Source organism: Triticum dicoccoides, chromosome 1A (assembly GCF_002162155.2).
Source record: "Triticum dicoccoides isolate Atlit2015 ecotype Zavitan chromosome 1A, WEW_v2.0, whole genome shotgun sequence".
Lineage (NCBI taxonomy): Eukaryota > Viridiplantae > Streptophyta > Magnoliopsida > Poales > Poaceae > Triticum > Triticum dicoccoides.
In genome coordinates this window covers 498,592,141-498,604,879 of record NC_041380.1, presented here as the reverse complement: position 1 = coordinate 498,604,879, position 12,739 = coordinate 498,592,141, and the positions used below count along the sequence as shown (strand labels likewise).

Sequence of the window (12,739 nt, the reverse complement as noted above, 5' to 3'; positions counted from 1 at the left end):
GACGCCGGCGCGAGCGACCCCTCCGGAGCCGACGCGAAGGGCCCCCCAACGAACGAACGGGCCCGCCGGAGAGGAGCGGCGAGCGGCCGAGCCCAGTCGCGGTGAGTCCCCGCCCTGCGCGCTCCCTCTCCGATTACTACTAGTTGATTTGGATCCAGTTCGATTTGGCATTTGTTTCCGTCCCCTTCTTCATCCGGGAAGGAAACTTCGCGTCCCGGTTTTACTGCTCGCGGCGTAAGTTTCGCGGAGCTTTCCCTGCCGGAGGAAGGAGGCGACTGCTCTTCTGGGCTTGGGAATCGGGGGGTCTGTGGGTTTTGCCTCGCCTGGGAATCGATGATGGGCATGCGGGCTACAGTATTAATCTGGGTAACCGAGGTCTGGAAAATGCCCGCAGGTTTTTGGACATTTTCTGCTTGTTTTTTTAAGCAGGTTTCTGTTTGAACATCTTCATGAGTCAGCTCACGAGCAGCACGAGTTTTTTCACTAATGGTAATCTGTCGCGATAATGTTCCAGCAGATCTCAGGACACTTGGAAGTTCGAATTCAAATGCCAATATTACCAGCAATTATATCACGAAATAATACCAAATGACTGAAGAGAAACTGCAAAAAAAAAAGGCCCGACACGTCTATATTTTTCCGTAATATCCTGCGAGAACAGCTCGGGAAACTTCTCTGGAAAACACCCCCACTCCGGCCCGGCCTCTTCTCCTCCCCTCCCCCCTTCCGTCCCCCACAGCATCAATTGACCTTCCGCCGCCTTTGTTCCACCCAAGCACGCGCGCCACCTCGGAGGTATCGCCCACGTCCTCGCCCGCCCCACTGACCTGACCTGGCGTGGAGTCGAGATCTGTCCGTACCCGGGCTCGGATTGATTTTCCCTCGGTTGGTGGCGAACCCTAACTTGCTTGGATTGTTACGAGAGTTCTGTTCTGGTCGAGTTGATTTTTTTGCTGCGCGGGGGAGTACGGATACAATCTCATGCTTTGTGTTCATTTGATTGCAGAAATTGATGAAGCGATTGGACGAATCGAGCGGATCGCCGAGTGTTTGATGCGTGCGATCGAGGGCTCGTGCAGAGATGGACGTGGTGGGGATGGTGGGCCGCGGGGTGGGGCGTGTCCTCTCGCAGGGCATGTACTCCGTTGCCACGCCCTTCCACCCTTTCGGCGGCGCCGTCGACATCATCGTCGTTGAGCAGCCCGACGGCTCCTACCGCAGCACGCCCTGGTATGTCCGCTTTGGCAAGTTCCAGGGTGTTCTCAAGCGTAACGAGAAGGTCGTCACCATCGCCGTCAATGGCGTGGACGCCAGCTTCCACATGCTGCTCGACAACTCTGGCCAGGCATACTTCATGCGGGAGCTCGTGCCTGGTGGTGAGGACTCGGAGACCGCTGCAGAAGAAGCTACGAGCGAGCCTGAAACTCCTCTGCGTAGTAAGAGTGACGGGGAACTTTACAGCCAGTTGGTCGGCCCAGAGTTGAATGAGGATCAGGAGGTACAAAATGGAGAGGAGTTTGATTCATATGGCTATTCCAAGTTGGAGGAGGCAGAGGATTTGGCAAATCAAGCTGGTGGGGGTGGGGGCAATTCAGAGATGCTTTTGGTTAGTGTGAACGGGTGTGTTCTAACTGCTCCCATTTCTTCAACTGAGGAGAATATGGAGGATGTGCAACTAAGTGACCCCCAGTTCCATTTGGGGCCTGGGGAGAGCTCGAGCGGCGATCTCAGCCGCGGTGGCGAGGTGTGGGAATCTGGCATTTTGGATGGTTTATACATATCACAGGAAAAGGTTAAGTTTGATTCTGAACATCCATCAGAGGCTTTGGAGGAGCTTCGGGAGGTGTCAATTTTGAAGGATGGGTCACATGACATCCCAGTTAATGAACATGAAAGCCTCCATGTCTCTGTTAATGAAGGCCAGACCTGTGTTGCATTGACCAATGCTCTTGATGTGTCGGTGAACAATGATGATGCTTATCAACCATTGACCAATGAAGACAAGACTTGTGACATTCCACTGGTTCAGAGCAACTGTGTTGCATTGACCAATGAAGATGAGGTTCAGAGTGTGTCACGATCAGAGAACAACGGTCTGAATTATCAACCTTTGGTCATGGAAGATGGAGTTCATGAAGTTTCAGGGAACAATGGTGAGGGCTATCAACCCTTTCCCAATAAAGATGAAGCCCTTGATGTGTCGGTGAACAATGATGATGCTTATCAACCATTGACCAATGAAGATGAGACTTGTGATATTCCACTGGTTCAGAGCAACGAGGCCTGCAAGTCCCCATCCATGGCAGGCAAGGTTTGTGATGCCAACAATGAGATTATTGAGGATGAGGTGAAGGGTTTATCACAGTCAGGGAACAATGGTCCGGATTATCAAACGCTGAATGTGGAAGATGAGGCTAATGATATTTCAGGGAGCAACGCTGAGGTTGATCCAATCTTGCCCAATAAAGAAGAGTCCCTTGATATCTTGGAGAACAATGATGAGGGTTCTCAACCATTGACCAATGAAGATGAGACTTCTGATATTCCACTGGTTCAGAACAATGAGGCCTGCAAGTCCCCATCCAAGGCAGGCAAGGTTTGTGATGCCAACAATGAGATTATTGAGGATGAGGTTCAGGGTTTATCACAGTCAGGGAACAATGGTCCGAATTATCAAATGCTGAATGTGGAAGATGAGGCTAATGATATTTCAGGGAGCAACGCTGAGGTTGATCCACTCTTGCCCAATAAAGAAGTGTCCCTTGATATCTTGGAGAACAATGATGAGGGTTCTCAACCCTTGACCAATGAAGATGAGGTTCAGAATGATGAGGCATGCGAATCCCCATCTAAGTCCGACGAAATTTGTGATGAAAGCAATGAGAATATTCAGGCTAGTTTTAGCAGATTTGATACTTTCAGAAGTTGCTTGGATTTGACATCACAAGATGATGGAGATTCAGGAACTGAACTCTTTTCACCTGAATTTGATCACCAGAGGGATTCTGAGCTTAGTCTGAGTATCCGTTCCGATATTGACATAGATCTGGGAGAAGATCGAAGTGAAACTGCGCACTGTGATCAATCCAATCAATTAAAGCATATAGAGGAAGTGGATGTTTCGTCAGTTACTTCAGATGATAATATAACACGCAGCGAAGACTGCTCTCCTGTCTATGGCAAGGCAGCTGACTTGTCCTGTGAAGGGGGTTCTGATGAAAGGAGGAAAGATACCACCCCTTCTAATATTGGAGCTTGTAAATCTGATCGCTTGCGAATGTCCCCAAGCAGTGACAGAGACAAATTAGGAAGCATTCCGGAGAACCCAACTGCTGAAGAGGAAATAAATAAAGAAGAGCACCCCCAATTACAGAAGGGTTTGGGTAAGCACATGTCAGTCAGCAATGTATCTCTTTTTTATAAGATAAGGTCTCATAGTTTTTCTTTGATTTATACTGGCAGGCTTTGAGATTTCTCTGTGTGGGCACTTGCTACGGCCAGGAATGGGCCAAACATCTGCTGATGAGGTGTTCCAACAACATCTTGTCCCTGAGGAGGATTTCAAATTGTCTGGACCATCAATAATAAAAAATGCAAACCTTATTGTCAGAATTGGCTGTAACTATTTCACATGGAGTAAAGTTTCTCATGTTGTTCTTGGGAAGGCTGTATTTGGTCCAGACTTCTGTGTAGAACCTATCGATGCTATTCCAGTTGAACGCCAAGAAACACCCAATTCGAGAGATGATTCTCTTGGGTTGTCCCCAAGCCGGAGATGGAGGCTGTGGCCTATTCCATTTAGGATATCAAGATCTCTTCAACGCAGTAATAGTGATTCTTCTGAGGATATTTTTCTTGACACAGAGACAGTCTTAAGTCCTATGGATGAGCAAGCCCCAGCCAACAATAAAGACCAGTCACCAAGAAAGCAATTTGTGCGGACTTTAATTCCCACTAGCGAACAGGTGGCATCTCTAAATCTTAAGGAGGGACAAAACATTGTCACCTTTAGCTTCTGCACCAGAGTTTTTGGGAAGCAGCAGGTGGTTCATGCCTCTTTTTGCTTAATTAATCATTTCCTATTGTTATTTCAGGGATCTTTATATTCATATTTATTATTTTTGCTAGGTTGATGCACATATCTACGTGTGGAAATGGAATGCAAAAATTGTTATATCCGACGTGGATGGAACCATCACAAGGTAAAGTTTGTAGTTCACTTTCATATAGTTATCAGTTGTCACTTGTCAGCTTAGTATTGTGGAACAAAATATTTCAGCCGCTCATCTGTCATAGGCTCATAGTGTCTCATCAAACTGTAATTGTTATATCAAACTAGCATAATTTTCCAGCCAAATAATGGACTGCTGTATATACAATAATTTCATGATATTAAATGTTGCCATGTGGTATTCTTATTTTATCTCACTTCATGTTCACGGCAATATTGATTGAAAGATGGATCGGCCTTGTACTAGATTCAAACAATTTGCTTGTTCACAAATGAAATTTGTAGTACTTTATTTTGAATTGTGGTCTCATAGAATCTAAGCAGAGTATTTGGAGAACAAAGAAGCTGCTAGTTTAAGCATCTACATCTTTGGATGTTAAATTGAATGAGTCAATGAGTTGTTTTGCTTCTAGATTTATTACATGTAATTCTAGGTACAAACTATGTGCCGTCTAAGCTGAACCTTTTCTATTAATATTGAGGTTATTCATTTCTTGTAACCTTTAGGCACTATGCTCACTTTGTGATATGTTAAAATGGTGACAAAACTTCCCATTGGCACCATTAGGCCTTGGATGACACTCTTTGCATCTTAGTTGGAACGATTTCTATCATCATACATGGTCTGGTACATGTGAATATTAGGTCAGCAATTGGTAAAATTAGCCAACATCGGTCTCTCAATCACTGCAATAGTGCTTTGCAAAATAACTCGGGCATAGATTTAAATGGCAAAGTTTATCTCTTTCATTTTGAGTTCAAGGCGCCATGCTCATTTTGTTTGAAAACTAGTGATTGTAATCAATTGTTTCTCTCTTAAGTTGGATTATCAGGAAATAAATTGCATGTACTTTCTTGGTCACACATGTCCAGCAAATTTCCTTCTCAGCTCAACCGAAAATTTCAGTGGACAATGCTGCCATAGTAGGTCAGCAATTGGTAAAATTAGCCAACATCGGTCTCTCAATCACTGCAATAGTGCTTTGCAAAATAACTTGGGCATAGATTTAAATGGCAAAGTTTATCTCTTTCATTTTGAGTTCAAGGCGCCATGCTCATTTTGTTTGAAAACTTGTGATTGTAATCAATTGTTTCTCTCTTAAGTTGGATTATCAGGAAATAAATTGCATGTACTTTCTTGGTCACACATGTCCAGCAAATTTCCTTCTCAGCTCAACCGAAAATTTCAGTGGACAATGCTGCCATGCACTGACTGAATTAAACCTTAGCTCCATCCAATGAATTTCCAGCTTGCTGCACCATTTCCCTTTGCATTCTAGAGCTCTGTACATGAACTTTTGCTGTAAATTATCACAACAGCTGAATGTGAGTGGGTTACATTTCAGGTCTGATGTCTTGGGCCAGGTCATGCCTTTAGTCGGACGAGATTGGAGTCAGTCTGGTGTTGCTCGACTCTTTTCTGCAATAAAGGTGTGATACACAATTTTGAGATTTTGTTTCAGGATTTTATATTTGGATGAGATTGTACCCAGTTTTGAGCACATACGCCACGTACGTTTCTGATGAGTCTTCTGTTTTCTATCCAGGAAAATGGTTATCAACTGATATTCCTTAGCGCTAGAGCCATTGTCCAGGCATATCTGACAAAAAACTTCCTCTTCAATCTAAAACAGGTAAATTAGCTGTTGCCATTTGTTGTTTCCTTCTGTCCCTTCTATTCAATTCGTAGTGATTTGATCATATATGCGGTATAACTGCATCGATTATCTAATAGATGTCTATTTTATATTGCTAGTATTTTCTATTGAGTTTGTTATGTACTCAACCATACTTTTACAATTTTGCAGGATGGGAAAGTAATGCCTAATGGACCTGTTGTAATTTCGCCCGATGGATTGTTCCCTTCGCTCTACCGAGAAGGTAACGTGATTATGATTTTAGCAAATTAATTTGCCATTTGGATTCACTTAACTCTACCGGATGATCTGTAGACCCTCTAATTGACCACCGAAAATTTGCTATTAATGATAAAATATTTTCTTCTTTGACTGCAATATAAAATTATTTTTTAGCATCTTCTAATGGTTCCTCTGTTTTTCTCAGTTATACGAAGAGCACCACATGAGTTCAAGATTGCCTGTCTGGAGGTAACTGTCAGAATCAGCTTCCTAAGTTTGCTTGCTTAGCACCTCTGTAAAGAAATATAAGAGTGTTTAGATCACTAAAGTAATGATCCAAACGCTCTTATATTAGTTTGCGGAGTGAGTAATAATGAAAGTATAAAAAATGTGACTTTATGATTTTTCTGGATTTGCAATTTCTATGGAATTAAGGTCATATATTGGCCCATGCCTGTTTATTCTCCCATGGGATCTTACCCTTCTACTCCCTCTGTTCCTAAATGTAAGTCTTTTTAGAGATTTCAATGCGGACTACATACGGATGTATATAGACGTACTTATGTGTGGATTCACTCATTTTGCTCTGTATGTAGTCCATAGTGGAATCTCTAGAAAGACTTTATATTTAGGAACATAGGGAGTAATACACAAACAGATAATAAGGGCCTCTTTGATTCACAGGATTGTCAAAATGAAGGAATAGGAAAAATGCAGGAATAGGGTGACATGTCCCATAGTATCCTACAGGATTTGAAAGAATGTTTGATAGCATTAGGAAAAACAAAGGAATTCTACAAAGAGGTTTGAGTGGATGGAAATTTTCCTCCAAAATGTAGTACAAATGGATCATATGGAAAAATTCCTAAGGATGCCAATCCTACGAATCAAACGAGCATCACAGAAAAAATTCCTAAGGTTTAAATCCTCCAAAAATCCTATGCAATTCCGTTGAATCAAAGGAGCCCTAAGCTTGGTTGATTAACTAAGGTTTTTCATGGGATTGGCTCCTAAATTCTCTTGTGAAGGCTGGGGCATAATTTTAGGCACATAAGGCCACAGGCTTTTGACATCTTCTATTTTTATTCTTTGACAGGACATTAAAGCACTTTTTCCTTCCGACTACAATCCATTTTATGCTGGATTTGGCAACAGAGACACTGACGAGCTTACATACAAAAAGATGGGAATTTCGAAAGGCAAGATTTTTATCATCAACCCCAAGGTATCTCAATTACACTAAGTCGAAGTCATTAATGTTGTGCTCGATGTGTGATTGCCTCCTAAGTCACATCTTGTTGGCATGCAGGGTGAAGTGGCCATCAATAGTTCAGTTGATGTGAAGTCCTATACCTCCTTGCATACCCTTGTCAATGACATGTTCCCTCCAACAACTTTGGTTGAGCAGGTCAGTGGTCATTCTTTACTCTGCTAGTTTTTTTTTTTTTTTTGCATTCATCTGAACTATGCTAGTTACTCCAGACATAGTGGAGTAGTGTTTTGCAGTGGTTCCAGACATAGTGGAACAGTGTTATAGTCCCTCCGTCCCAAAATAAGTGTCTCAACTTTGTACTAACTTTAGTACAAAGTTGTACTAAGGTTGAGACACTTATTTTGGGACGGAGGGAGTAGTTAGGAACAAGTAACAATTATCAAATACGCAACAACAAATTCACGTATGCTGGGTATTACTCAGACCTTAATAGTTTCTATCCATTTCATTTTGCTACTTCTAGACTCGTCTTTTACCTAGTACATTTTGCCAGTTGAGAGTTTGGATAATGTTGTTTTGTCTTGTGTATTAATTTTTAATAGCCATCAAATTATACGGATATTCCTCATGAAAGGGAACCGTAAGGATATTTTTTAATCATAAAAATTGCAATTATCAGGGAACAGTTTTCTAACTACATGTTTGAACTTGGCACCGATGCTTACACAGTAGTACAGTCAGTTACAATAATTTTTCCAAACAGCGATAAAAGGTCACATAGAGATAAAATGCACTAGACTTGTCTACGTGCAAACTACACTCAGAAGATTAGCTACACTGAGGCAGGGGCATGTTTATCTTTTCTTTCTCTTCTATATTATCAAGAACTTGAACGTTCTTCTGCTGTAAGATGTAGACATGCCTATTGATTATTCTTTCGAGAGCAACCAGAATGATAGCAGTACACTTACTCATGGTGTTTTACCATTCAAGTGATACATAGTACTCCCTCTGTAAACTTTTATAAGATAGTTTAGATCACTACTTTTTAGAACAGCGAGTACTGTTTATTTTGGTTTCTGACCATCGATTATAATGCTGTGCAGGAAGACTACAACTCCTGGAATTATTGGAAGGTGCCGCTGCCAGACATTGATTTGTAGAGTAGTTTTGACAAGTACAGCAGTAGACGCAAGTAGAGTCTGCGGACAGCATGACCGGCAAGCTCGTGTATGCTAGTTCTCAATCGCCACAGCAGAATTCTGCCCAACCTGTAAAGCATCTGGTGAGTTTTCCAGATGGACTGTTTTGATCGCCGTTGTTGCAGAAGCTCGATTTTCCTTGCCCCGACGCAGCTCTATCACGATCATTCATCTTTTAGGTAGTGATCTGATCGTCATAGCCGTCGTTGAAACTTATCGCTGCTGTGCCGGCATCTCAATTCGCAACGAGGTAGCCCGCCGAGCCTGTTAGTAATCTGTTATCAGCAGCTGCTAGCCTGTGTTGCTTTCCGTGTTCTCGTAGCTCTAGGCTGTGATGTAGCTCATCTGTCAGTTAGATTACTCGTGGTACATTACTGGAAAGCAACAGGGAACAGAAAACTGTCTATCACGCTGTATGTTGTTGTATATGGGATATAAATACGACTGCATTTTTCTGTAAACGTCGCATGTGCATGAAGGTGATACCTAATGATATTGTAGTATGGTACAATTTCCCATCTCGTGGTCGTAACTCTGCTGACAATTGCCAAATGGCGAAGAATAAACTTTTACAGAGCAATATCGGTGTATATAAAACGGGGTGAAAGACTATTTCGAGAAGAAACTTTTAGCACCATCGGTTCTCTGGGAAGTGGGAACTCTGATGGGGTGCGTATGTGCCCGAGCAGAGCAGCCTGACCTTCAGAGCTCATCACATACTTCTTCTGAATGTTTTCATGACATTGACAGCCAAAGCCGAACAATCTGGGAAGCTTTCTTTCCTTGGCATTTGGTGATAGAAGGGCCCCGGAGTTGCCGGAGGCGGGAGACGGAGAGGAACAGAAAAGAGAAGCTTTTAACCTCGAGCTCTGAGACCGCCATCCTTTCCACTCCTTTTACGGTAGACGAGCTTAACGTTTTGGCAACACGCAAGGGCAGGCAAGTCCCATCTGTCTACTTGTCCAACTCCAAGCAACCGCACTGTCCCTTGCCAGGTCAGGTCGCACGGACGGGGAACCATCACGCAGACGGTCAAGAAAAACGCGACTGCTCCACGCGACAAATGTACCGTGCAGGGATCGCAACACGAAACGTGCGGCCGTGACCAAACCGAACCAACTACTGCTACTGCTACCACATATGCTCATTCTCTCACGCATGTAAAAGCTAGGCGACAAGGCGCGGGATAGTTAAAGCTGCGGTGCAAATCTTCCCGGGGGTCATGAGAGTGAGCCTAGCAAAGGTGCTTTGACCTTTAATCCATCGCGGGATGCTCTGCTTTGCGTGGCTTGGCTTAGCTTAGGTGGTGTTTGGTTTAAAAGTCTTAGGACCTTTTCTAGTCTCAGGGACTAATCAAAAAAGACTCTCCAGTAGAGTTTTTTTTAATCCCTGTAGAAAAAGTCCCTCCTGTTTGGTTTCTAGAAACCTTTTAAGGATTTTTTCTAGTCTTTGGGACTAAAAAGTTCATGAACCAAACACCCCCTTAGCTTAATCCATCAGCACGAATCTTCCACGTTCAAACCACCGCCGGCCGGCCGGAGAGGCCGGCTGCGGCGCGCAAGTGGCGAGCGCCCCCCTTTCAGCCACCCTAAACCCCGGAGGCTCGGCCGTTGACCGGAGACCTACTAATCTCCCTAATCCAACCGGCTGGATCACTGCTGCGACTAGCAAGCGTCTTTGCACAGCGCTGTCATATTTTTTTTCCCCTTTCCTCCTTGAGTTGCGACTTTGGGGCTGGGGAGACGATGTTAACGTTGCGATTTTTTAAGCGATTCAATGGACTTTTGCTTAGTGCGCTACTAGCTCGTAGATGGAAATGGAGTGTGGTAGCGGGGAATAAAGAGGGTGGTGTGGTAGGCGGGCCGCCACGTCAATGCCTTTCGTTTTCCCTGCAAAGACCATCAAAAAAGAAATCCCTTGTTGCACGGAAGAATTTCACAAGTTTTTATATGCATCTATACTGTACTTTTGCTGTTAACTGTTAGTATCATGGTTAGTAGGAGCAGTGGAGCAGCAGGAGTAGGAGTTGGAGAGCGGTGCTTTGCCAAAATTCACGGCTTGTCAGGTCGCTCTGCAGGATGTCACCTTGGCGTAAGCCGAACAAGGAAGTTATTAAAGGAAGAGAAGAAGACACTGCTGCTTGGCATGGCAGCGATGGCAGGCCCGCCACCCCCGCGCACGCACGCACGCGCGCGCGCACGCTTCTTCAAGGAGCACGACCCCCGAGGCATCCATCCGTAGTTCCATGCAGGCCACTCGACGCAGGCATGCAAAAGCACGGCAGCAGCGACGCAGCCGGCCCATGCCGGCCGGGGCCTCCTCTCCTCTGTCTGAGACGATCCTTCTTTTCTTTTGACTGCGCGTCTGATTCAGACGGCCACGACGCCCCTCAGCCACTGCACACGCCACGCCATCGATGGATGGATGGTTGGTTGACATGGGGATGGGATCGAGACGGCATAAACAAATGCATGCACGTACGGTACCACTACCCGCAAGCACACACGGCAGCTAGAAAATTGATCACTGTAGTGTAGTGTACCACTGCATCGTGTGTCGTAGTCGATCCATGCATTGTTTTGTATATATTGGTCTGGGGGCGTGAGCTAGCCGAGCTTCTCTCCTCGAATTCGAATTCGAAAGTTTTGGCCGGAGCGGCCAAGGATTTTGAGCGGATTTATAAGCTTGATTCAGTCGCCCGAGGAGCGAGCAGATCAGAGCAGCCCGGTCGGTCTCCGGGCCAGTGCAGATACTGCTAAATCAGCCGTACTCCACTGGTCTGGTTGGAACTAGAGATGCACGCACGCGTCTCCTAATTGCCTCGCAATGAATGACTAACCTCGCCTTGTAATTTGCACCTGTACCCATGCCGTAATCATCATCAATCTGAATACAGTAGGAGCGGTATTTTTAGACTAGTCATAATGGAAGTAACTTGAGCAGTAAGACTACCCACGTATACTCCCTCCGTTTCTAAATATTTGTCTTTCTAGACATTTTAAACAGACTACCACATACGGATGTATGTAGACATATTTTAGAGTATAGATTCACTCATTTTGCTCCGTATATAGTCACTTGTTAAAATATCTAGAAAAATAAATATTTAGGAACGGAGGAAGTAGATGGTAACATCACATTTATTTAGGCAAAATAAATGATGTGGTATGTAATTAATGAAAAAAGACATGTAGTAACCTAGCTAATTACTGTATCATCACACATGTGAAGAAAAGATGAGTTTACAACCTAATAAATGAAGTGATGCATGACACAATACATACGTTACTACCCACTGTGGAGGTAGTAATATAGACTAGTAACATATGCATGTTACTACTCTAAGTTACTTTCCCACTGTGACTAGTCTAACGTCGAGTCCAACTAAACAAATGATTTCGAGTAGTAACATAGTCTAGAAATATGTGTATGCTACTAGTGTATGTTACTCTTCGCTGTGGCTAGTCTTACTGTCAAATCGACTGGTGGCTAAATTTCGTGTTTTGACCATTTTCGCATAGAAATTCAGGATCTGACCCCTGTTGGAAAGAATTTTGGGATCTGACCCTTTCGCTATCGCCAGGGGTTCTGGCGGTAGGGTTAGACAGCCTACCGCCAGGGCACCTGGCGGCAGGGTGCGACGGAGGGGAACGACAATCGTTTGCCCGAGCTGACGTGGATAAGTAACCTACCGCCATGGGCCCTAGCGGTAGCCTGTCTAACCCTACCGCCAGAACACCTGGCGGTAGGTGGTTGCTGGGTTTTTGCCTCGAAAAGTTTCTGTAACGAAATATTGAAGTGCCCTGGCGGTAGGTTGTGTGACCTTACCGCCAGGGTCCATGGCGGGAGGGTCATGTGTTTTATGAGTTTCAAGTTTAATTGATTGCTTCTTTTCAAAATCAATATCTTTTACCATGAAAGTATATACTCATTTCTTTTACCATGAAAGTATACTCATATTGACAAGAACAAATGGCATGAAGTTAACTTAATGTTCAAACTGAATAGATAATGAACAAATGGCATTACAAGAGGCACATAGTTTCATTATTCATCGAGAACGTAATTGAAAGACACAAGACAAACTAATAGGACGATTTGCTGATAAGTTCGAAGAGCGGGCAGACATCATCATCTTTAGAGCTTCTCGTATGTTAGCCCGGGCCGTGGAGACAGAAACGGCAGCAGATCCACCGGTTCAAGTGGAGGCGGAACTGTTTGGGAACGTAGTAAT

General features: G+C 44.1%; 1 protein-coding gene across 2 annotated transcripts; it reads left to right on the top strand.

The window, feature by feature from the left end:
- On the top strand, positions 1-8,988 carry LOC119282692 (phosphatidate phosphatase PAH1-like). 2 transcript variants are annotated; one of them, XM_037562825.1, is made up of 11 exons: positions 1-101; positions 1,007-3,383; positions 3,463-4,043; positions 4,129-4,202; positions 5,578-5,662; positions 5,779-5,865; positions 6,040-6,112; positions 6,296-6,339; positions 7,187-7,315; positions 7,400-7,498; positions 8,410-8,988. In XM_037562825.1, the coding sequence occupies exons 2-11, from the start codon at positions 1,082-1,084 to the stop codon at positions 8,464-8,466; spliced, it is 3,531 nt and encodes a 1,176-aa protein (XP_037418722.1). In that variant the 5' UTR covers positions 1-101; positions 1,007-1,081; the 3' UTR covers positions 8,467-8,988. The 2 variants fall into 2 exon arrangements, with proteins under 2 accessions (XP_037418722.1, XP_037418728.1); XM_037562831.1 differs by lacking the exon at positions 1-101 and adding an exon at positions 719-885.
- Positions 8,989-12,739: the final 3,751 nt, after the last annotated feature.